Genomic DNA, 25,801 nt, shown 5'->3' on the forward strand with positions numbered 1-25,801 from the left:
ACTGTATATCCAAGGAACCCCAACTAGGATTGCTTCTGTTTCCCCCTTTTTGTGATGGCTCTGTACTCCAACCTGTTGCAGCTATTGTTGATACTATTATTTCTTCTATCTAGTTCATTCGTAATTGGAAATCAATACAACACAACTTTTTAAAAATTCTGCATGTTTATCCGAACCCTGGGTAAACTATGATAATTCTATACAGGTTATTTTCCCCCATGGTACCAAGTAGGTTGTGCTGACTAGCCGAACCTTAGACACCGCCCATGAGCCATCAACCTTTCAGTGTGCAAGTGTCCAAACACTTGGGCAAAGGGCTCAAGCAGCATTGAAGCCAACAGTCCTTTCTTGTTGTTTCCAACTCAGCAACTTTTATTGAGAAGGTAGACCAGGACCCCCTCCTGGATTCAGGTGGCCTCTATGTCTAGCTGTTGCATCCAATAACTGGAATTCATTGGAGAAGTATAGCTAACTGGCAGGTGAAGACTTATCCTCCATGAATTTGTCAACCCCACTTTGAAAGCCATCAATCACCACACCTTATGGAAGCAAATTCTTTAAGCTAATTATCTGCATTCTAATAGACAGGGAGGAGAAGAAAAATCTCTATTCACCCTCAGCACACCTCCACCATACTTTTTCAGTCATCTTCTCTCCAAAAGGACAATAAAAGGCTTTAGCCTTTCTTCATACAGTGCTCCAGTTTTGATCGTTTAGGTTGCCTTTTTCTTCTTTTCCAGTTCTGAGATACCCGTTTTGAAACAGGGTAACTGTGCAGAGCATTTCAAATACAGCCACAACATAGGTTTATAATATAAACCCTCACTTCTCCCAAAAAATAAATTAAAAAATTGTCCAGTGGCACCTTAGAGACCAACTAAGTTTGTTCTGGGTATAAGCTTTCGTGTGCATGCACACTTCTTCAGATACACTGATACAGAAGTCACCAGACCCTTATATATAGTGGGAGGGTGGGGTGGGTTTTTTCTCAGAAGGGTAGTAGATGGATGATTGACTCAATGGGTATGGTAAACCTGTTGACGACTGTTAATGACTGCAATTAGTCCAAAAGGAAAAAGCAAGGGATCGTACTCAGATGACCAAAAATAGCTACTGGACAATTTTTTAAAAAAATTTATTTCGACTGCGTCAGACCAACACGGCTACCTACCTGAATCTTCTCCCAAAAACTTTCCCCTAAAAATTCCTATCTTTTCGACATCATTGCACAGCAATAATCCCAGGAAGTGAATTGGTTAAACGAGGCTCAACTCTCTAGACTGTGTCTAGAGAAGGGTTGCCCAAACTTGGGTCTCCAGCTGTTTTGGGGCTACAATTCCTATCATCCCTAGCTAGCAGGACAAGTTAGAGACCCAAGTTTGGGAATCTAGAGTATCCAGATTAGAAGCACCATCAGCAAGCATCACCCAAAGGCATCTTCTGCCTTACACAAATTCTACACAGAAGACCCAACAGAGGCAACAGTTTTGAAGCAAGCAGCAGCACCTCCTTCTATGTGCAGCATAAAATCTCAACCTCAAGCAATTATGTTGGGAAGAAGGGCTGGGCAGCAGGCAGAGAGGAAGGAAATCTAGACGGCCGCTTTCTGAGCAGACGCCACCAGAGAGATGCACAGCCAGATCGTGAGACACACATTTTCGAGAGGGACACAAGCCATGGCATGCTGAAGAAACACATTGATTAGTGAAATGCAAAGGAAGTGAAAGCAGGTTACCTGAAGGCTTACTCAGCTTTGATGAAAACATAGGGGCAGGTTTCTCCTTTTCCTTGACAGAAGCAGCTCCTCTCTCAGCTCCCTTTCCTACACTGTCTAACTTTTTCTCTGCCGGCGAAGGAGTAATATCAGCTGGGGGCGAGATTTCCTTCGTTGCTTCAGGCACTTCTCTGTCCGGTTTCACAGAGGGTTTTCCCAAGGCAGGACCTCTCTCTTCATTTCTGACTTGCACATTCTTCAAAGAAAGGTCGTGGGCCACCTCTTGGTAAGGAGATTGCCTTGCCTCCGATTCAAATGCATCACGGGGCTCTCTGCTTTCCATCTCCTTCGACACATCTTTTTCCATCACTGACTTAGCAGCTTGATAAGGAACTGTGGGGAAGTCATCCGTCTCTGGAGAGGATTCTGCAGACAACACAATTTTGTCTCCCACTTTGAGCTCCTTGGGAACAGGGAAATAACCTGCGCCAGTACGTAGTTCTTCCATGTCTAGTTCTTTCCATGTCTTCTCCTTTGCCAGATCTGCAGCCACTACTTCTGGAGCCCAAACAGGGGGTGCATTTTTGGGGGGTTCAGTCTGAGGCTGGAAGGATTCTAGGTAAGGCTTGCTAAAGGAAGGTGGCAACTCCTTCTGCTTCTCCTCCCAGCCTTCCTTGGATACAATCTTAGCAGCAGATGCGGTGCTTTTCTCTTTCACAGCTTCCCTCTCTTTCTGAGCAAGGACAGGTTCTTGAAAACTACCAAATAAGTCACTTTTCCCAGGTGCTTTCTCGTCAGGCTCGGCATATTCAGGAACAGTTTGGGAAACACATTCTGAAATCACCTCCTTGGATTTCTCTGCAACGGCCGGCAAACCAGATTCATTGGAAACCTTAGTTTCTTTAACTAAGTCGCATGCAATGGATATATAAGAATTCTCCAAGTCTTCCACAGTTGTACCATTCTTATGTCCGGGTTCTTTATCGGCAGCATCAACCTTGGTTTCCTGTGCTTGACTTGCGGGTACATTCATTGCCTCCTGATACGAGGGAGGCTCCTCAGACTTCTGCATTACATTATCGTAGTCGTTCTCGTAATCACCAGCAAACGCTTCCGAAGGGGAGGCTTCGGTTTGCACGGCAGGAGCAACCACCCCAACAGCACTTGCGTTCAACGGTGCTTCCATGACAATATCTGGCAAGACAGGGGAAGGAGCTGTTTCAGACCCTCCTTCGAACGAGGGGCAGAGCTGCACGGCCACATTCAAGGGCTCTTGCGACGACTCGGACACCTGAACCAAATCGATCTTCGTTTCGTAAGCAAGTTTGGGGCTAACTGCATCATGAAGTTCGCTCTCATATGCTTCTTGCACTAAGTCAGGAGTAAGACCTTCGGGCATATTGGCCAGAGCATCAGTAGACGCCAGCAGGTTCTCGGCTTTATCAGATTCAGCATTCTTGCCCTGGCCACTTGCCAACTCATTGTGGGCAACGCTTGGTTCCGTTCCAAAATGGGCCTTCATCTCTGCTATCTTTTTCTCATCTGTTTTATTTTCAGAAGCCTGCTCCTCCACCAGAGACTTGGCTGTGCTGCCCTCGACTGTCACAGCTGATTCAAACTTGGCACAAGTAATGTAAGCTTCTGAAAATTCTTTTGCGGCTTCTGGAGTGCTGGGGAAAGAAATATCTTCATTGCTGCTTTCATGCTTCTTCTCGCTCTCTTTTCCAAAGTCTTTTTCTACCGGCAGAGTCTGAGCCTCCTCCGTGTCATATTTACCTACACCATCCATCTGACTCCTAGCCATTTCTTTCAAACTGCTGCTTTCATTGCTAGCCCATGATGGTTCAAAAGGCTTGAAATCCACATAGTCATCCCTTGCGGAAAGGTCTACGAAAGCCATATTTTCGTCGGCATCGTGCTTTCGGTCTTCAAGAGATGCATCGTTATCGTGCTTCACAAACAGCTCGACAGGAGATTCTGGAGAAGAGTCCTGCTGGTGTGCAGATAGTTTTTCTATATTAAACACTTCATTGGTGCCTGATGGTTCCTTGGTCTGAGATGAAAAGAATAGCCCTGTCCCAGTGTCAGAGGGCACTGCTGCTGAAGGTTTCACTTCTGAACCACCAGCATCTTCAAGGAACGGGTTCCGTGCGTTTTTGGTAGCAGCGGTAAATGCCTGGCTTTCAACCTGACCATAACTGCCCTTTGCAGATAGCCCGCCTGATACTGCGTTGGGGGCTGTGTAGTCTTTAAAAGGATTGGCTGAGAGAGGAGAGAGAGAGGGAAGAGAAGCGGTAGCATCAAGGGGGGCTGCAGCGAAATCTTCTCGCCATGCACGACCCAGCTGCTCCTGCAAGTCCATACCTTTGTCTGTGGCCGTGGACAGAAAGGAAAGTTAGCGAAGAGTGCAAGTGGTCTGAAAGTTAAGGCAAGTTTTAACGACAACATCCCCCCCCAAAAAACCACAGTAGCTAGCTCTCAACGCTTACAGCTAGAAAGGTTAGTAGGGAAAGCATGCAATATTAAAGCTAAGAGAGGGTAAATGTAAATGAAGCAGCAAATGTTGTGCAATCCAATAAGGTTAGGGGAGAGCTTAGAGCAATGCAAAGTACACAGGTTTTGCAGAACAAGTCTGAGAAATAGGTCTCATTGTCCTACACCCTCTTTTTTTTGGAAAAAAGCAAGTGAATAATAATAACCCTGTGAAGAAATAATATTGATGTTCTCTTAACCATAGCCAAGAGAGTAGGAGAAGGTGATAAGTAATACATTTCCTCTCCCTCCCAAGTCTTCAACTAGGGTTTCCATATTTTGAAGAGAAAGAAAAGAGGACGCTATGACGGCCATTAAAAGCAAATGAATGCAGTTTGTCTCAAATCTTACCCCTGAAAAAGAGGGTGTGTCCTAGGAAGAGAGGACTCACCGCAACCCTACTTAACACCAACTATGCTTAAGACGAAGTAGGTTCCCTCTAAATCTGCATTTGCAAATCAACTTCAAGCCCGGGTAACAAGGGAAATCCTGCTTAGCATTAACCATAGTTAAGAGCCAGTGTGGATGTTAACAGTAAACTGGGGTATAAATACAAGGAGGAAGAGGAAAACTCAAAGAATCTGAAGCCCAGTCTCTTAACTATATACCGTATTTTTCGCTCTATAGGATGCACCAGACCATAAGACGCACCTAGTTTTTGGAGGAGGAAAACAAATGGGGAAAATATTCTGAATCTCAGAAACCAGAACAACAAGAGGGATCGCTGCGCAGCGAAAGCAGTGATCCCTCTTGCTGTTCTGGCTTCTGGGATAGCTGCGAAGCCTGCATTTGCTCCGTAAGACACACACACATTTCCCTTTACTTTTTAGGAGGGAAAAGGTGAGTCTTATAGAGCAAAAAATACGGTAATTAAGAGATTGGCAGTGTTACCTTCATCATACACCCGACAGGTGAAAAGACGAAGCCATTTCAATTATGGTAAACTGCATTAATGCTAACAGTTCATTAATTGTAACCAATTAGAGCCAACTCTGTATCAGCAAAAGCAACTACACCTGTTATTCTGTTAATAGTAGCTACAAGGTGTTCCTAGGGGAAAGTTCCAAGAATTCATGGACAGCTGCAGTTTAACTGCAAAACACAAACTGCCCAAGTTTGAATTTTGAGCCACTTCGAAACAAACAAAACATGTTTTACAAATTTAGAAGACTTTAGTATTCTTGGATCCTCGACAACTTTTTTTTTTAGTAAATACATCTAGAAACTATTAGTGGGAAAGGAAAACGCAAAGGACATGGAGGGGTGGGGGCATCCTCTAATGCAAAAGGCTAGCTGAAATAACTTGCCTGCAGAAGAGTGCATCAGAGGGTCAGATGCAACAGGAAGAGCAAAAAGGGTCTCATCTGAAAAACAAATACAGTAGGACCTCAGCAGAAATAAATGCGGAAAATGAGCTCAAAGAAGGGAAAGAGGGAGAAGAGAGTATTCAACATTCATATTTTTAGCAGATATTTTACACCCATATTTAAAAAGAACGAAACGAGAGAATTCGCATGCAGGATTACTCTGTTTGTCACAAAGTGGAAAAGCTTCTGCTAAGGAACACTCCTCCCCATTCCACCACCACCACCACCCCCGGCCACTTGCCCCAATCTTAGCTGCAAGCCTAAATAGGAACGCCCAGGAATATTGACTCAGGATCCACCAGCCAAAAAATTCCAGGGCGTTTCATCCGCTACACTTATTTGCTAATGTGGGTCATTAACAGGTCACTTAAAACTCCACCCAGAATTCCACACAAGCAGATGTGATTCACACGGTTACTCTCCTAAGATGAGGATCAAGAGTCCCTAATTTTAGCACGCTTCCCCCTCCACACATTCACCCCCTAAACATATGAATGTTAAGTACATTAAGGAATTGAATCTCTCGGGGGTGGGGGACAGCTATTGCTAATTGACTGCAGAAATAAGGAAAAGATGTTTTGATATAATATTTGGGACTGTTTTAAATGCAAAGCAGGTTGTATAAAATCATGAAATAGCATAGGCAGAATCAGTGCACTGACTTAACAGTCTCAAGAGTGCATGTATGTCCACTTAATCCAAGGTTGAGCTAACATATTTCCACTGAAGCAAACAGCAAAAGAGCTTTGATTTAACCATTAGCCCTCGCCCAAGTCTTATACACCCTCCAGTTCACCTCTTGCGATCAACTATTTCAAGAGCGTAGTATCGGCAGGATAATTACTAGCTATCCTTCCTGACTGATCCAAGAAGCAAAAAAAAAAAAAAAAAAAAAAGCGTTATGCAAAGGGCGCCAGCTGTGCCCCGCAGAAGAGCTCTGCCAGAGCCTCACTTAATGAGGCAACATGTGAACCTGGTGGGAAAGCGATTAAAGGACTATGAGCAAGCCAGTGCATATCTAAGATGATGCAAAAGCTGAGCAATGCACAGCATAGCAGCTGACCATCAAGAATAGGGAATGGCTGGCTTGAATTATGCGCTATACGGTGTTGTGTTTGTCATGAGGCCGCAGGAACATTGCCCGGCTGTGAGGTGCGAAGGCTGCTCCCTACAAAGCCCTTTCCACCTGGCCTGGGGGGCAAGGCCCAGACTCACCAGCCCCACTGAAGAGGCTCCTCATGAGGCTGGAGGAACATTGCCCAGCTATTGTTGTATTGATTTATTTATTTAATATGCTGTAAACCGCGTTGAGATTTTTATTAAAAAATATTAAAGTGGTATAAAGGTAAAAAGGGACCCCTGACCATTAGGTCCAGTCGTGCCCGACTCTGGGGTTGCGGTGCTCATCTCGCTTTATTAGCCGAGGGAGCCAGTATACAGCTTCCGGGTCATGTGGCCAGCATGACTAAGCCGCTTCTGGCGAACCAGAGCAGCACACGGAAACGCCGTTTACCTTCCTGCCGGAGTGGTACTATTTATCTAGCAGGGACCAAGCAACGGGAGCTCACCCCGTCACTGGGATTCGAACCACCAACCTTCTGATCGGCAAGTCCTAGGCTCTGTGGTTTAACCCACAGCGCCACCCGCGTCCCTATAAAGTGGTATAAAAATGTATGAATAAATAAAGCCTGCTGGATGTTGTTTCCACCTCCCAAACCTCGCAGGTGCATGTCCAAAGGGACTGTTTTCAGGTGCCAGCTGCAGAAAGCATCACCATGGCTGTTTTTTAGTGCACACCACCTACATGTTTTTGCTGAAAATTCCTTGGGTGGCCAAGGAAGCCAACATGAGTATAATGCATTATACTGGGCTACCTTCTAGAAGGCTGATTAGAAGCCTCAGTTATTTCAGAATATGGGAGCCAGACTTCTGCCTAGAGTTATGCCACACTGAACAGAACTTGTTTTAAGAGATCTGCCCCGGCTTCCAGTATTTTTATGGGTCCAATTCAAGTTGCCGATTTTGTCCATACTAGATAGCATGGCTGCCATACAGACAATCTCTACTGGCGAATAAGTACCATAATTCCAAGCAGGAAGAAAGACTTTTCAGTGGTGAATTCTTTCCTCTAGAACTCCATCCAATTATCACTATTCTGGCGACAATATTATTATTATTATTATTATTATTATTATTATTATTATTATTATTATTATTATTATCCACTGCATTTAGTGGGTCTTTCTCTGCTTCCTGCAGTTGCTTTCTCTCTTGTGTTTTAAAATAAAATAATTATATTTCTATTTAGTTTTACTATTAGTCCACTTTTTTAGTCTGTTATGGCTTTGTCCTCGTTAGCGAACCTGGGTGGTTTTTTTTACCTGCTCAATGGCCTAAAAACATCAAGCATACACCATTATTAACATTTCCCAACTTTCTTAGGGTTGTGTGGAGTAACATCATACACACCCACACACCCTCTTGGCCCTGAAACTGCTGAAGAACACAAAACGGGAAAGATGCTTTGCAACATACACGTAAATGGTGTCCTTCTACTTCCAAAGCATCAAGTATAAAATGGAGCCAATCTTTATTTGGTCTTTGATTTCTTGAAAGTATTAAGCCGCACAAAGAGATCAGATTACTGCACTGCTCAGGTTGCCAAGTAAAGCATCCGAGAATTAAGGAATGCTAGCTTGCCTCTGTACGATTACTCAACAAAGCAGAGATCCGGCGGAGGAGAACAAAGATGTGCATTGCAAAACCAAGGCGCTATTAATGCACGCATTTATTTGCACGAGATGCAGAAAATGGTGTGGGTGATGATCTCATCTTAGTTTTTACATTGCCTGATTTCCCACACCAAGTAAATTTAAAGGGATAGTTTATTATTGCTTATTGAATTTATACCCTGGCCTCCCTCCTGAAGTAGCCCTGGGTTATCAAAATTGTGTAAAGGGAATTATTAAGAGGATGGCTGAAGAACTTCGTGGGAAGCTGCAGAGTGCAAAGTTTATTGCTACATGACATCTGAAAAACAGCTTTCTCCATATTGTAGGTTAAAGGTAAAGGTAAAGGGACCCCTGACCATTAGGTCCAGTCGTCGACGACTCTGGGGTTGCGGCAGTCATCTCACTATATTGGCCAAGGGAGCCGGCGTGCAGCTTCCGGGTCATGTGGCCAGCATGACTAAGCCGCTTCTGGTGAACCAGAGCAGCGCACGGAAACACCGTTTACCTTCCCGCAGGAATGGTACCTATTTATCTACTTGCATTTTGACATGCTTTCGAACTGCTAGGTGGGCAGGAGCTGGGACTGAGCAATGGGAGCTCACCCCGCCACGGGGATTCGAACCGCTGACCTTCTGATCGGCAAGTCCTAGGCTCTGTGGTTTAATCCACAGCGCCACCTGCGTCCCTATATTGTAGGTTACTACTACAAAATTAATGCTGCAGACTATAAGTGCTGCTCATGCAGGCAGAGAGTGGTGCAGACTGATACAACATATTTTGCTTTCAGTTTATATTGCTACCCTATTACCTGTTAAAAGGGCTTGAGAAAGTGTGCACCATAATGTCCGTTTGGAACATTTTAATTATTTATGCATAGCTAGACAAGCATCACTTTGGACAATGAGTTATGAGATGGATTTCCACATTAAAATTTGACCTTCGTGAAAATCTGCTGGCTGAAATGTGAACAATTAAATGGTATTGATGAGAACTGTCAGACATTTGAAATGTTTATTTATTTAAACACAGAATCATAGTATCACCCCCTGCAATGAAGGAATCTCAGCCTTTTTAATGGATCATTTCTAAATGTGCATGTTATCAAAACCTTTCCAAGTTATTAAATTGCAAAGCAGCAACTAACTACTTATCGTCAGAAGACAACACTACCGTTAATATCTATTCTTCTTGCTAATTTAAAGTTGTAAATGCAAAACTGTCTTAAGAATTGTCCCTTAATGGCATACAAATATGAAATGTGGGCATGCACACTCTAATATTGAAGTTATGCATCCATTTACTATTTCAGAGAAGACACACCCCCTTTAAGGAGAGGAAGCACTAAAGTCAATGAGGCGGCCAAACAGGAATTATTTGTTCTGCTGCACTGGAACACACCTCAAAACCCAGGAATCCTGCTCAAAGTATCTTAACTCGTGATCTCATATGAACATAACTATCTCACACTGGTGTATTAACTCCTATTGGCAGTGGTTCTCCAAGACTGAAATACTGAACCCTCACACTCACGAGAAGTTGATACATGAGAGAGAAGGGTTCAGAGGTCATAGAAGAGTATCCCAGAAGATAGGATTAATGGGAAGGGGCCCTGTTTGCCCCCAGGCCCCAATTTATTGATCAATATAATTTAGTTATTGTCAAAGGCTTTTTAAAAAATGGAATGCAAGTAGTAATCCCTTTAAGGATACGTTTTAGATTCACATTTATCATTTAGTTGCTTTCAAATGCTTACAGAAGAAGAAGGGTATAAATACCATCTTAAATGACTTGCCAAGAGAAATCATCCATCCTAGAAAGATAAGAGCTAGAATTTAAGTTGATTGCCACTTAGGATAGATCATCAAGTATCAACAGGGGCACACAACCCCACACATCCCACCACCACCACCCTCCTCAGCTTCCTGGGATTGACTCCTCCTCTTCCTGAAGCACCAACAGGAGAAGTGAGGCTTCCTGGAACACTATAACAGGAGAGGTGAGGCTTCTGCTTGCCAGGTGCACAGGACTGTACCAAAATATGGCAAGCAGGAGCCTCGATACTCTGGCCACAGAGAGGCTTAAATACTAGTCCAGCTTTGACTACAAAAGCATTAGTACAAGCACTGGAATGAAAAACAACGAGAAAACAGATCAAAACAAGGCCGCCAAAAACTTACTTGCAGCCATTCTGGCATTATTACAAAGCCATTACGAACTTACAACTATTATGCAAATTCAACAGTGAAATAAACAATGGACATTTGTACAACAGTTGCATCTGCTGACTTCCCAGATGCTTCCATTCCCTGCTGCCATACACAATTAGTATGTACAGCTACAACTGCCTTTCCCCCTCAATAATGACTAGACTTTCATAAAATCAAGTTTGTTTTGGCAGAGAACAGAAGGTAATGATTTAATATCTGTTCCCTACATACTGGCGTTTGAACCTTTCGAACTCAAATCATAACCTTCAGAAATATTAAATTGCTTCAACGAATCTGCATACGTTTCTAAACAAGAAAATACGCCCAGTGCAATAGCAGAGAAGGGCAAAAGCCATTTTGCAGAAGTCTTCCGAAACAATGTTATCAGAACAGTTACACTCTGCCAAAGCTATCAAGCTGAAAACACATAAGCTCTTGACAATCATGAGGTCTCCATACAACCAGACTTGCAAAAGAGAAGTCACAGCCCAATCCCTGTCTTATTTGCTGTACTCTGGAAGAATTCCCAGGGCCCCACTGTTTGCAACTGTTTCCCACTTATGCCTGGGAAAATGTAAGGCTCTCTCAAGCTCATCGGAAGTATGGGCAGGGATGGGGCAACGCCTTGGGTTCAGAGGCCCATGTTGGAAGTCTGTGCCAGTTTTTGGTAAGCTGTTGCAGGCGGGCTGCCAGTGTGGCTAGCCCACCTGTCTGAGACTCTCGCCTACGTGAACTGGCTGGGGAATAAAAGCCCTGTGTGCAAAAACAAAAAGCCCCATGTGTTCTCAGCAAGGCATTGTACGGGAATGCAAGCAAAACCATATACTGAAGGAAGGGAAAATAAGAGAGAAAAGAGAACCAATGGAGAAGACTGAATCCCCAAGAAAGAGCGAACACAGCGAGACACGCAAATGCAGGGGAAAAGAATAAATTTTAGAAATTGAAAGATTTACATGTGGAGAGATGTGTGGTAGTGTAAAGAGAAGGATCTGTTTTGAAGGAGCATGTGCAGGGAAGATTGGCAGGTGGCAGAAAGGGTCTGACTCTACGCCAATCAATGCATTGACTCAAGACAGCCTTGTGGAAGTTCAAAGTTGAGTACATATTGAGCTGGTGATGTCAAAGGAATAAACAACTACCTGACGTTTAGAAGACATCTGAAGGCAGCCCTGTTTAGGGAAGTTTTTTAATGACTGATGTTTTGATGTGTTTTTAATCTCCTGTTGGAAACCACCCAGAGTGGCTGAGGAAACCAATAATAATAATAATAATAATAATAATAATAATAATAATAATAATAATAATTGCTTGGCATTCTTATTTTTCAAATAAGCACATATTCCCACCCACCCTTCAGACCAAGCACTGAGACTTGAAGGTCAGCAGTGGAGAAGCTACATGTGGAAATATGGTCTTTAGGAAGAACCAGAAGGGACATGAAGGGTTAAGCACTGACCCTCCTAGGCACAAACCTCCTGACTGGGAGAGATCCAACTACAACTCCTAGGATGAGAAGCACATTGTAATCCTGAAGGCAGGGGAGTGCCTTACATCTGATCTTTTTAAGCTACTCTGGAAAGTCTTTGATGTGAAATAATGGGATAGATGCTTTAGATAAAGGGGGAGAAGAACAGATTTGAAGGTAAGTTGACTACAGGTAGAGGGAGAAGGCAGTAAAAGTTGTGAGAATTGGGTGAAGGGAAACCAGGAGGATAATTGTGTGTTATAGTGGTGCAGAGAGAAGCAAGTTCTGGAGTACAGAGGGGAAAAACGAGGGAGGGTTTAACAGGGGTTTGTTTCACTGAGAAAAGGGACTTCATCCCAACAGCATATGAAAGCTGAGATGAGCCAAAAGTATGTGGAGAGGATGACAGGTATTCAAGGTATGTTTCCAACAGCACACCTTCTCAGGTAAACATTTGGGAACAATGCAAATACCCAGTGACATACTCTTAAGCTGCTGCCAAAACTTTAAAGTTGTTATCCTTTAATATTATTGTAAATAGAAATAGGATTTATGGTGAAACCCTACCGGAACTGCAGTCCTTGATTTCAGAAGGAAAAATGTGATACAATTCAAGAAGGCATTTACATGTGAAGCCTACCAAGACTTAACCAAAGTTGTGCATTCTCTATGTATCTACCAGAGGTGGGGAAGCCAAAATGCTGCTCTCCAGATGTTGGTGGTAGACTACAGCTCCCATCTTCCCAGATAATCAGCCATGCTGGATGATGTAAGCTGTAGTACACATAGCATCATTTGCATGTAATGTAGAGCCAAGCCACCAGTCTCCCTCCAGGTCAAACACAAGCTGTAACCAAGACAAACCACAAGCTCATGTTCTGGTGATGCACCAAGGCAAACCATGACTTAGCTCACAGCAGGACCAGAGAAGCAAAGTAGCCACAATCTCCTTTCTAGCACATTTTCACACTAAACCATAGTTTAGCTTGATGACTTCGGCATATTCTTCTCCCTGTTGCTCTGCTATGCCTTCAGCTTGACTGGAGACAGTGTGTATCTCCATTCAAGGACTGATAGGGTCTGCTCAACCTAGCACAACTCCATGCCAGTACAAAACTGTGGTGGGTTCTTATCCAAGAGATGTTGTTTGCAGATGACACAGCTTTGCCAACGCACTCTGGGGAAGCTCTACAAAGACTCATCTCAAACATTTTGCCCAAGACCGCAGGGAGTTCAGCCAGACAAAGACCAGCATTCTGAGTTATGATGTCGCCAGCTCTCCACACATCAGAACTGGGGACCACACACTAGAAGTGGTAGACAATCCCGTCTAGCTGGGCTCCTCCATAACCAGCAACCTCTCCATCGACTCTGAGCTGGACAAGCCTATTGGCAAGGCAGCTATGGCAATGGCTTGCCTCTCCAAAAGGGTTTAATAATAATAATAATTTATTCTTTATACCCCGCCCATCTGGCTGGGCTTCCCCAGCCACTCTGGGCGGCTTCCAACAAAACACTAAAATACAATAACCTATTAAACATTAAAAGCTTCCCTAAACAGGGCATGGGAGAATGTGATGCTAACGACCAATACCACAATGAAGGTCTACCTGCTTGCGTGTTGAGCACGCTGCTTTATGCAAGTGAGTCATAGGCAAATTACAGCCTTCCATATGCAGTGTATCAGAAAGATTTTCGGCATCACATGGCAGGGCGCCAAGTTGACGACCAGAGTTGAAAGTATCATTTCCACTGTGTGTGTGTTTCTCCTTCTTGCATACTGGGACAAGTGATCTGTTGTAAGAGCAAGCTACCATCAAGCAATGTAGCTGAGATCATAGAAATTGTAGAACTGTTACATTGGACGGGATCCCGAGGGTCACCTAGTCCAACCCCCTGGCGAACAGACACCTAGCTTATATATCTGAGTTTCTAACATTGTACTGTGCTGTTAGAAGATCTGGCTATGTGGCGGAGGAATCCCATCTTGGGAATCCCAGCTTTCATGTTGAAATAATGAGTTTCTAGTCCTTAAGGCTGCAGAAGCAAACTTGAGAACATGTAGGCAATCAGCATCTGATGAAGACTCAAAGTGGCTGGGGAAGATAGCACTCCTAGATTCAAGAGTTTTCACTGTGGCCAGCCGGATGCCTGTGGGAAACTGGCAAGCAGAACCTAAACACAAGACCATTCTGCCCTCCTATGGCTTCCAGCAACTAGAAGCATTGATACCTTCAACCATAGAGAAAAAGCATAGCCACCCTGGCTAGTGGCCATTGACAGCCTTAGTTAACTATGCACTGCATGAAGTACTTTCTATTATCTGTCCTGTATCTTCCAACTAGATTTCCACAAGCTGTATATTTATGAAAAAGGGAGAAAAACCTCTATCTACTTATTCTCCGCCATGAACTCACCTCAACCTGTCCTAGCACCAACCTACTTCTCCCCTTCCGATTATTTCCACTGCTTGTTAGCACATCCCAGGTTGTTCAAAAGACTAACTGCAAAATTAGGCAAATAATAATAATAATGCAAATTTGCTGAAACGGCATAATTTTTGCAAACAGCAGGGTATGAGCTTGTTTTTGACAAGTTAAGGTCATGGCTAGATGCAGCATCTTCATAAACAAGAATCTGGTTACACACTAGGAAGCGAGATGCCAAGGTCAAAAGACTGAGCAGGATTTCAAGCACCTCAATTAGAAAATGCATACTTCCATTTATATCCACAGCAAGCCAGTTTTTAGCCAAGCTCTTCACAATCTACACTCTAGAACTGAACTCCTGCATTTAAATAATATGCACAGTGAACACAGAATGCAATTCCTGTGCTAAATGTCCACATTTACTCTCTTACTAATAACACAGTAAAAAATCCGCTGCAGGAGGACAAACTATTAGAAGTGAGTCAGAGTTAGCTGTTAACGATGGAGGATGCTCAGAGTTTGAGCTTTATCAGTTCTCAGTGATTGTTCATTGGGTTATAAGCATCCCAGCACCAGCTTTTAGTGGAGCAACTCCAGCCAAATAAACAATTCAAAGGCTATAAAGGCAAAGGTACCCCTGACCGTTAGGTCCAGTCGCGAACAACTCTGGGGTTGAGGTGCTCATCTCGCTCTATAGGCCGAGGTAGCCGGCGTTTGTCCAGAGACAGCTTCCGGGTCATGTGGCCAGCATGACTAAGCATGGTGAACCAGAGCAGCGCACGGAAACGCCGTTTACCTTCCCGCTGCAGCAGTACCTATTTGCCTACTTGCACTTTGACGTGCTTTCAAACTGCTAGGTGGGCAGGAGCTGGGACTGAACAACAGGAGCTCACCCCATCGAGGGGATTCGAACCACCGACCTTCTGATCGGCAAGCCCTAGAATAGCTCAAATGTACTCATCCGCTGGGGTTGCTAGTGCAAAGCCCTGAACCATGCTGTCAAGCCATGTGCATTAGACTCCTCCTCCACGAGACAATCCAACCATGTGCTGCATTAACAAGCAAGCCTCGGCTACCCACACAAACACTCCATTTGAATGAATCAGCATGAAGAGAAGTTCAAAAATCGCTCTCGACATGTGGATTGCCAACACTGCCAAATACTTTTCAAGCGAGCATGGTTATTCACACACAGAGCACTCTTACCTTTCTGTAGTATGAAACAACATTCCACTGAAAGAAAACAACGCTTCAAAATTCTTTGCTCGTCTCAAACAGGAAGCAAAGATTGCATTGCATATCCAAATTCCCTGTGCTAAATTAACAGAATTCAATTCTGTATACACCGATGTATTAAAAGTTAAGTGGTATTTCCAGTGCTACACAAAGTAGCTGCAGAAATATGCCAAAATGTATCAACACTATTATTTAAGGGCCATGACGCAATCAACCTGTGCTACTGGAGAATTACTGTGTAATTAAGCATTTTGCAGAAGGGAGCTGACAGAATCCGGACCTGTGTTACTTCAGAATGCAAGTTGTGTTCGGTGCGGGGACATATATGCTTTTAATTTCCCACATGCAAAAAACTTTCTGAATGTAGTAAACCAGAATATCAGGGAGAGACAGCTTTCGATAGAGTAATCTCCCTGACGGGTTACTTTACAACATGCAAGTAGAGTTTCATATGGCAAGGCACAGATGGGACACACCCACCCTGCTGTCAAATGGGGGAAGGAGCACCTGCAGAAATGGGGAGACCTACCTAATCAGCACATGACAAGACCAACATTTTAGTGGGATCAAATGAAAGAATCACTGGGGTCTAGAAATGATGAAACTGCAGGAAGCGGAACACCCCCTGTTTTGAATCTGGGGAGAAGGGGAAATAGCAGCATTTTCCAAAATGAAGGGGAAGTGTAAGACAGAAATACTAGGAGGAAAGACACCCAGTTATTGATGGGGAAAAGAGGGGGGAAATGTGCAACCAGAGATTGACAGCACAGTAGCAAATATGTGATTGATAGAGTAGCAAAATGAAGTTAACTGTATATTCCATAAACAAGGAGAATACACCTAGCTAATACTTGAATACCCAAGATTCTCTGGAGATCAGATAGCAGCTCCACAAATGATTTTTCCCTTCCGGACTTTGGCAAGTTTCTGGTTCCATTTAATTCTAACCATTCTGTTTCTCAGAAGTCGCTTTTCATTTAGGAATAATAAAACCACTAGCAGTCACAGAATTCTTCTGACAATTCCCACCCTGGCCAGATTATAAAGTCCAAGTTCTTCCACAGAAACACACACCCCTTCCTACTATATAAACGTTTGCAACACAAGACAAGGATTTCTTGCTGTCATTTTTAACTACCCGTATTTTTCGCTCTATAACACGCACCCGACCATAACACGCACGTAGTTTTTAGAGGAGGAAAATCCGTAGGCATGCCACCCGTAGGCATTTCCTCCATAACATGCACAGACATTTCCCCTTAATTTATAGGAGGAAAAAAGTGAGTGTTATGGTGCAAAAAATATGGTATCTTAACTATTAATCCACTTTATTTGCATCTCATTTGTGGGAATCAAGTTTGTAGTTAAAACACATCAAGTCCGTTTGTGATGCTTATACAATGTTCTTTCTACCAAAGTCTTTCCTTTCACTCCTCTTCGCCCTACTTTGAGACTGTACCTTATTCAGCTTCAGAGCGTTTTAACACATCATTCTCTTTCTTGTAATTCCAGGAATCTTGGACACAGCCTAGGCTAACTGAACAATTGCATCTTCCTATATGAACCTCCCAATGGGATCCTCAGGTGAGCACCTTCTCTCAACCCAATCAACTTCAGAAGCACAGTTGGCTGTGACACAAGAGAGAGCCTTTTCAGTGGTGGCTCCCATATTGTGGAATTCCCTCCCAAGAGAGGTTAGACTGGCTCCAACTTTATCATCCTTCTGCTAGCAAGCTAAGACCTTCCTGCTCAGACAGGGCTTTGAAAACTAAGGTATTGACATGCTGATCAATGGCCTACTTGTTAGGGCAACTGTATTTTCCCTGCTGGTGCTAAATATGTTCTGGTGTAATTTAATTATTTTTGTAACTAGTTCGTTTTCATTGCTTTGTATTTTATAATGTTTTTAAATTTGTAAGCCTCCTTGATTCTCAACTTGGGAGAAAGGTGAGGTATAAATGCACTAAACATGTTTTGATACATTGTGCACAAGTGTAGAGAAACTACTTTCACTACACCTTTCCCCTAGGATGGCTAAAGGGCAAAGAGCATCTGTTCCCAGATTCCTATCATATACTTCTATCAAGAACTACTTTAGAGTTCATTCTGAATGCAGCACTGTCAGAGAATATCCAGAGGCTTTAAGACCCGTCTCATAGCATACCCATCTCATAACACAGAAAGTGAGCATCTACAGACATGCCTTTAAAAACTAATACTGCACTATTTCTGCAGCATCCATTTTTGCTTCTGCATTATTAAAGGCACTACCAAGAATGACAAAGGGGACTGGAAAATACTACAGTACTTGGATTTCCCGCTGTTTCATGCTTATTTCTAATCCTTAAAACAGCATGAAACTTGGTGGGAATTTAGTGCTGTATTTATTATGCTGCTGCTGCTTCTCTTTTCTTTAACATTTTATTTTGATTCTGTAATATTAACAACAATCAACGACACCAAAGGGAGTGTAGTATGTAAGCATGAAATGCACAACGGATGATTTTTTTTTAAAGAATCGTAATATTATTTTTGCATTTGTATCCTCCCAGTAACTCCATAAAGTATTGTGTGAATCTGGTGCTGACATTCTCCTGCCCAAATCATTCCCCTAGTCTCTGTTTCTACTTAAGAACAAATGCTTTCCGAATCCTTTTCATGTTTCTAAGGGGCAGATATCTGCATTTCAATGTACACAGGCTTTGCTAAGCGCCTTGAATTTCCAGACTGAAGGCACAGAAATCTTTGAAAGAAGGAAGAGAGAGAGGCAGACAGAGAGAGAGAGAGAGAAGTCTGCATAATGCTCCCGTCTGGTGCGGAGGATGCTGGGCGGTGGCAGGAGGCTGAGTCAAGTTTGCTGGTTCCATATACAGGAAGGGAGGTGCTCATTCTGAATCCTGCCTGCTGTAAGGAGGACCAGAGCCATCACTCATCTATTCTAGATCCAGTGTGTGCAAGGAAAAGGCGGGCTCTCTGTGACAATAGACGGGCTGGATGTAGAGGCATCAGTTAGCCTGCAGACAAAAAGATACGCGGAGCTCCAACGCCTATGCTAGACAGTGGGAAGGACTGGGGGTGGGCTGCCCCCCCCCTACTTAACCCCCTTCTTAATCCTGAATGAAAGGGGGGGGCTTTTCTAGATCAAGAAAAGAACAAGGCACCAGGAATGGGAAGTAAGCAAAGAGGAGGAGCATGAATTACATGGGGGTGGGTGGGTGTTGAACCAGCTTCTTGCTACTGAAATTCAAAAGTCTCCAAAAGTCAAAAGACGGGGGGGGGGGGGCGAATGGCAGTTACCCCACCCACCTTCTCAGCACACAAGAATTCTTCCCTGCGCTGGAACTATTCCTGTAACACCCTAGATTTTTTTCCCCCTCTCCTCCTCTCCAGTGTTGGCATTCGGAGCCCCGTCAAACAAAATGCCTTTGGAAAAAGGCTGGTAGACAACAGGTTCCAGACACAAAGGAAGATCTCAGCTCTTCCCATGACAGATGGCAAAGCGCTGCTTACGGCCCCCTAAGTATTCTTTGGGGGAAAGTGGCGAGAGAGCCTGCGTAACGCGCTCGCTTCGCAGCAAAGCCTTTCCCGGACCTGCTACGTCCATGCGCACGTGTACCCCACAAAGCGCCTGCCACTCCCATCTGCTCCATTGCAGAGCCCACCCCCCTCGCCAGCCCGATCCACCCGGTTGCATTTCCAGCAGATCACCTTACAACCCGAGAAAAAGAACCCCCGCATTTTGGCCACTTGGGCTAAGACAGTTATTCACCTTCGCCAACGGAGAAGTCTCCGTAGCGCGGGCACGCGCACACATGCACACACACCGGCCACTCCCTTCAAAAAAACCAGTCACTCTTCCTGACCACGGCCTCCCCGGGACCCTCTTCTCATTGCGCCCCACAATCAGACACCCCTGGCTCCCCAAAACATCCACTCACTCCTTCCCTGGCTCCCAGCTGCGCCTCGATCACCCCCCTGAACCCCGAAACTCCCCACGGCCACTCTTCCTCCGCATCCCTGCCTCCTAAGCCCCTTCCCCACTTTCCCCCTCGAGAAGCTCCCGCCGCCTTTCTCTACCCTTGCCTGCAATGCCTGGCCCCCCAAGTTCGTCCCTTGCCCGCCCCCCAATTTCTTGCCTCAAGCCTTCCGTTTCAACAAGTCCTCCAACTCTCCCCCCCCCCAAGAAAACCCCGATCCCTCCTGGCTCCCCGACACGGCTGCCATCGCCGCCACAGACACCTCCCCCCCCCAAAGGAAACATGCCCCACACCCCACCTCCCCGCCATTTTCCTCACGGCTCCCCAGCCTGCCCCTTCCCCTCCCTCCCCCCCCCCAGGAAACTCTCTCCCCACAGCCTTGTAAGGCCACTCCTGTTTCCAACCCCCCCCATAAGTCTGAGCCCCCCCCCCACGCGGAAACTCCTCCCGCGGCCCCCCATCGCCACAAAGCCCATCGGCCACACCCCTGAGCTCCCCTCGGGGGAATCTCCCTCGGAGCTTCCCTGCCCCCCCACCTCAAGTCTTCCTCAGCTTTCCCCCTGCCCCGCGCGCGCGCGCGCACTCACCCGGCGAGCCTGAGGCGGCGCCCTTCTTGGCAGCTGAGGCGGCAGGGGGCTCGTCTCTCTTGGGCGGCAGCGGGGCGCTGCGCGGAGGGACGGCGGGGGCGCGGGGCTCCTCCCGGTGCGGCGGAGGCGGCGGCGGCGGGGCGCTGCGCGGGGGGTCCCTGCCCTTCCCCTCAGGCAGGGAGAAGTCGGAGGCGGATGGAGAGAAAGGGGAGGTGGTGGAAGAGGGCGCCTCCGGGTGGCTGGTCCAGGCCGGCTGGTGGGGGGCAGGCGGGGGCCCCGGGGGCTTCTCGCCCAGAGGCGGGGCAGAGGCCGGGGCGGCCGGCTTCCTCTCCCTCACTTCCAGCTGCTCGTCGTCCACTTCGTCGTCGTCGTCTTCGTCCTCTTCCTCAGGCTCGCCGTCGTCCTCCGCGACGAACTGGTACTGGAAAAGGGGCTGCTGAGGCTTCCACTGGTCCTGCCCTCCGGCTCCCCCCGAGGTGGCGGTGGAAGAGACCAAGGGGGACTGGTCGGGGTCGTCCATGGCTCCTTGCTTCGGCTTCTGGGCGAGAACAATGAGGAACGGGAGCAAGACACTCGCTGCTGCTGCTGCTGCTTGGGCGCAAAGGAGGCGAGCGAGAGGGATGGGAGGCTGGAGCTCGCCTCGCGCACCGTCGGAGAGGGAGGGGGCAGGGAAAGAGGGAGGGAGAAAGTGAAAGGAGGAGGACCCAAAAAAAGAGGGAGGGAGGGAGGGCGGCTGCGCAAATGCCTCCGGAGGAGCCGGCGCGATGCCTCGGGAGGGAAAAAGGGGGCGCCGCCGCCACCAGCGTCTCCACGCCCTGTTGAGTCACAGAAGGCGCCAGCAAGCGCGCGCAACTCGCAGCCTCCGCGCAATGAGCAGGCAGAACTTGAACCAAGTCTCAGCCCCCCCCCGTTCTATTCCCACCCCCCGGGCGCGCTTTGGAACGAAAGGGACAAGCCAACAGGCCAGTGAGGAAGGGGGCAAGGGAGGGCGCTACCAATTAGAGGGTGGGGGGGAGGAAGATGAAGAGGCAGGCGCGCGCCCTGCGCTACTACGGATCCTCCTTATCGTGCAGCAAAGAAAGTGGTTGGTTTTGCGGAGAGGCGGGGGGGGGAGGTGGAAGTGGAGGTCCTGAAGTGGGGGAAAGTTCGGTCTTGGGCGCGCGAGGGCGGGGTCCGGGCCGGAATGGACTCCAGCCACGCTTCGCCCTCCCCTTTCCGAGCATCTTTCCGAGGAGGAGCCGGGGAAGACCTCGTGCTTTTTGGGAAGGGGAATGTTGGCTGGCGCTTTCTCTCTGATAAGTTAGCTTGTTTTCAGATCCAAGATGACGTCGTCGTTTAAAGGAGGTGCTTTCTTTCTTTTAGATATATTTTTTTTACGTGACTCGTTTTTTTAAAAAAGCTTTGGATATGGAAAACTTTGACAGCCGTTCAGTGGCTTGCGCTACTCAGAGTAGACCCACTGAAGTTAATAGTAGTAGATAGGTAGCCGTGTTGGTCTGCCATAGTCAAAATAAAAAATTCCTTCCAGTAGCACCTTAAAGACCAACTAAGTTAGTTCTTGGTATGAGCTTTCGTGTGCATGCACACTTCTTCAGATACACTGAAATAGAAGTTGCAACTCACGGCTCATACCAAGAACTAACTTAGTTGGTCTTTAAGGTGCTACTGGAAGGAATTTTTTATTTTGAAGTTAATAGGCACGACTGACTTGGTTTTAATAGGCCTTGTCTAGGTAGGACATCATTGAACACAACCCTTTAATTTGTACCTGCGCAAAAGAGATGCCATGGAAAAAACATTCAGACATTCCTTGGCGATTTTTAATTAAATTGCCGGCTTAGCATCCCTTTGACATTCCCCTGGGCATAATAAGGCTGGTCACTATGAGAAAAGAATGCCGGGCTGCATGGGGCTTGGGCTTAATCCAGCAGGCTCTTCTTATGATTAAGACCAGAAGTGGTGCAGAATTAAAACTGCTAGCACAGTTGCAAAGCTAAGCAGGGTCTGGTATGGTTTCATATTGGATGGGAGACCAAGGGTGCTCCAGGGGGCAGGGCTAGATTTCAGGATCCCTTCCAACTCTACCATTTTATTATTCTGAATTCTTCAGGTAAAGATCTCTTTAGCGCATCTGACTGCAGACCAGGAGAAGCCTGACTTCCTGAAAGTCTGCACTAGCGGTGAGAAACCTGTGGCCGTCTGTGGTGGTTTTTTGGGGGATGCCATATGCCATCAGCACCAACCAGCCAGCCCAGTGGTCAGGGATGATGGGTACTGTAATCCAGCAACATTTGTTGGGCCACAAGTTCCACATCACCTGTTGCCTGGAGTAATTAAATATTTTAAGGAGTGCATTGATCTATAAGTCAAGAAAATTATAGAACAGAAGTAGTTCTGTTATCATGTGAGTGTTTCTGTGCAGGCCTGGCTGCTCTGTACGCTGAGCCCTTTACTATTATCTGTGGTGGCAAATCCCATTGCTTCAGAATTTGGGTTACCACATGCCTTTGCAACGAAGGCTTTCATAAACAGAGGTGGATAAACGATTATAAGATGATGTAGCCGGTAATTACAAAGGGATAATAGCTAACGTTTAAGAGGACATTATTATAATTGACAAAAAGCATTTCTTGTGTTTTGGTTTATTTCCACCCTGCCTTTGATGTGAGCTGGCCTTAGGGATTCCTTGAGGATTGACAGACAGGATGGGAATTAATAAAATATGTACAACAAAATTGTTTAAACAATTGAAACCCTTCGATTAAAAATACGTTTAAAGCTTTTCAGAAATGTGTTTCTCTGCAGAGCCTTGAAGAAGGACCATCTCTAGCCTCTGGGGTGGACTCTTCCGCCCCAACCACACACAAACATTATATATAGTCTTCATTTATATAATACCCCTATGTAGTTCCTCAACATCTGGAGGGCCACTGGTTTCCTGCCCTAGAGGATGGTAGCTGCCTCAGTCCCACTGACACAGTTAGTGTGCTGCGGGACAACCACTTCCTCAAAAAACACCATTTCCTATTATTAAAAAAGGGTGTTTTCCTTCTCTACCCAGACTAGAGGCCTTTTTGCTGTGCCAGGGCAGAGAGAGAGGTCTCCCTGCTGCTGTGCCCCAAGTGGCAGAACAAAACCTTGTTTCTTTATCTCCAGCGCTGTCCAGACAGACATGACTAATATTACAGCTTCTTGATGATAATTACACGTATCCTAATCTCCCAAGCAGGGAGAGATTTCAGGGGTGCCAGCTTATATATTTGGGAAGAAGGTCGCTGGCGATGATGATACTTTTGTGATAAAGGTAAAGGGACCCCTGACTATTAGGTCCAATCGTGGACGACTCTGGGGTTGCAGCGCTCATCTCGCTTTATTGGCCAAGGGAGCCGGTGTACATGTGGCCAGCATGACTAAGCCGCTTCTGGCAAACCAGAGCAGCACACGGAAACGCCGTTTACCTTCCCGCCAGAGTGGTACCTATTTATCTACTTGCACTTGAACGTGCTTTCGAACTGCTAGGTTGGCAGGAGCAGGGACCGAGCAACGGGAGCTCATCCTGTCACGGGGATTCAAACCACCGACCTTCTGATCGGCAAGTCCTAGACTCTGTGGTTTAACCCACAGCGCCACCCACGTCCCTTTTACTTTTGTGATAGTGCAGCTTAATTACACACACGTACAGGCTCAGCATCCGATGGGAGAGCTCACAGCTTTAACATCCCAACTGATCCTGCTCCCTCCCATTAGGTTTCTAGGGAAGTTCCCAAAGTCACCGCTTTCATTTCAGTGCATAGAGCAAGCCAGGCATCCTTCCCAGCTACCACCAGTATAAGATTGGCCACTGACCTGTTCTCCTTCATCCAAGATGACATTGCCTCAGGCCAGGTGATGGGTGAAGGTCTGCCCCCTACTGGAAGCATCAGTAGCTAGTAATTTCTCCGGCAACATTCCTATGCTTGGCCAACTCTTGAGTCAAGCAAAGAGATACTTATCAGACTTGGCGATGGTTGCAAGGAGACTGGTTTGACCGCTTCTGCAGTTCCTTCTACACAATCCTGTTTTACAGATGATAGAACCACAAGCCTGGAGGGGACTTGGATAGGACATCCAGACTAACACCCACACCCCATCATGCAACTTTATTATACATACATTGTGTGGGAGGGCTTAACTTTTTCATATTACTTCCCCATAACTGAGAAGCAACAGCTTGGTTTCCTGCTTTGAAGAACACGGGGAGGAGCAGAACGCTGGTGCTCTCCACATTGTGACTTTATTTTAGGTGACAAATTAATGGGACAGAAAGGGCCTGTCTGGCAATGTGCATGGCTGTCTGTATGTACTCATAGCCAGTGGTGTCTCCAGGGCTATGACTCAGACATCAATGGTGGCACTTAGCAGATTGCACAAGCACAACCAAAGCTGGCTTACCGCATTTGGATTTAGTGACATCATGCACATTGCCCTCTTAACAATCCATAGTCTAAAATTTTCTAACTGGACCACTCACTTCCAGTGGCCCATCAAGCCAGGAAGAAATGGTGGTAGTGAGGTGGAGACCCAGATTATGCTACTCAGGCTGTGTGCACATCCCTGTAAAGCACATGACTTCCCTCCAAAGAATTATGGGAACTGTAATCTAATAAGACATGGGTGGCGCTGTAGGTTAAACCACAGAGCCTAGGGCTTGCCAATAAGAAGGTTGGTGGTTCAAATCCCCGCAATGGGATGAGCTCCCATTGCTCGGTCCCTGCTCCTGCCAACCTAGCAGTTCGAAAGCACGTCAGAGTGCAAGTAGATAAATAGGTAGCGTTCCAGCAGGAAGGTAAACGGCGTTTCCGTGAGCTGCTCTGGTTCGTCAGAAGCAGCTTAGTCATGCTGGCCACATGACCCAGAAGCTGTACTCCGGCTCCCTTGGCCAATAAAGCCAGATGAGCGCCACAACCCCAGAGTCTGCCACGACTGGACCTAATGGTCAGGGGTCCCTTTACCTTTACCTAATCTGATAAGGGGACTTGTAGCCCTGTGATAGAGAAATGACCATTCCCAGAATCCTTTGGGGGAAGTCATTTGCTTAAAATATATATTGTGAATGTAGCCTTGGTACAGAGTGCCAGTGCTAAATTTCTAGTTCCACACACCCGCCCGAAGGTATTAGACGTCTAAGCCAAGGATTTTGTGATTTAAAAAGAAAAGAAAGACATATTTCTGTAGTTAAACAAGGTATTTTTTTTTTAGCCGTGTCATTCATGGCCCTGACTCATTCCACTATTTATAAAGTCCACGGTGAAAAGCGAGGGATGCAAATTGTGTCATTACTTCATCCCAAGCAGTAGGAGAATCTGCACCAGCTTGTCAGTGTCTGGCAATGAGCCCCTGGCGGAAGCTTATATTGGCTGCAGATTAGTTGATCTCTCCGCTTTGCCTGAAGAAAAGACTCCATGGGCACCTGTGAAAATCAGATATGGAGCTTGGTGGTGCTGGTCTTCTGAACTGGAAGGGTGTGTGTGTGTGTGTGAGAGAGAGAGAGAGAGACAGACAGACAGACAGACAGA

The 25,801-nt window shown here is 46.0% G+C and overlaps 1 protein-coding gene and 1 long non-coding RNA gene across 5 annotated transcripts in view; one reads left to right on the plus strand and one right to left on the minus strand.

Annotated features, from left to right (window-relative positions):
* Nucleotides 1–21,426, minus strand: part of RTN4 (reticulon 4) — a 62,253-nt gene extending 40,827 nt beyond the window's left edge. Inside the window, exons 1-3 of one of the 4 annotated variants that reach the window (XM_083494137.1) lie at nt 20,247–21,154; nt 5,554–5,610; nt 1,736–4,084 (exon numbers count right to left, since the gene is read on the minus strand). In XM_083494137.1, coding sequence (XP_083350263.1) covers nt 1,736–4,084; nt 5,554–5,610; nt 20,247–20,766 — 2,926 coding nt within the window. In that variant the 5' untranslated portion in view covers nt 20,767–21,154. Of the gene's footprint in view, nt 1–1,735; nt 4,085–5,553; nt 5,611–20,246 lie in introns of all 4 variants that reach the window. The other 3 variants (XM_083494138.1, XM_083494139.1, XM_083494140.1) reach the window with 3 other exon arrangements.
* A 35-nt stretch (nt 21,427–21,461) lies between these two features.
* On the plus strand, nt 21,462–23,028 carry LOC310702980. The gene is made up of 2 exons (XR_014523860.1): nt 21,462–21,590; nt 22,357–23,028. It is a non-coding gene; the product is annotated as an uncharacterized lncRNA (long non-coding RNA).
* Nucleotides 23,029–25,801: the final 2,773 nt, after the last annotated feature.

Source organism: Podarcis liolepis (assembly GCF_965112155.1).
Source record: "Podarcis liolepis genome assembly, chromosome: 3".
In the NCBI taxonomy this organism is placed as follows: Eukaryota; Metazoa; Chordata; class Lepidosauria; order Squamata; family Lacertidae; genus Podarcis; species Podarcis liolepis.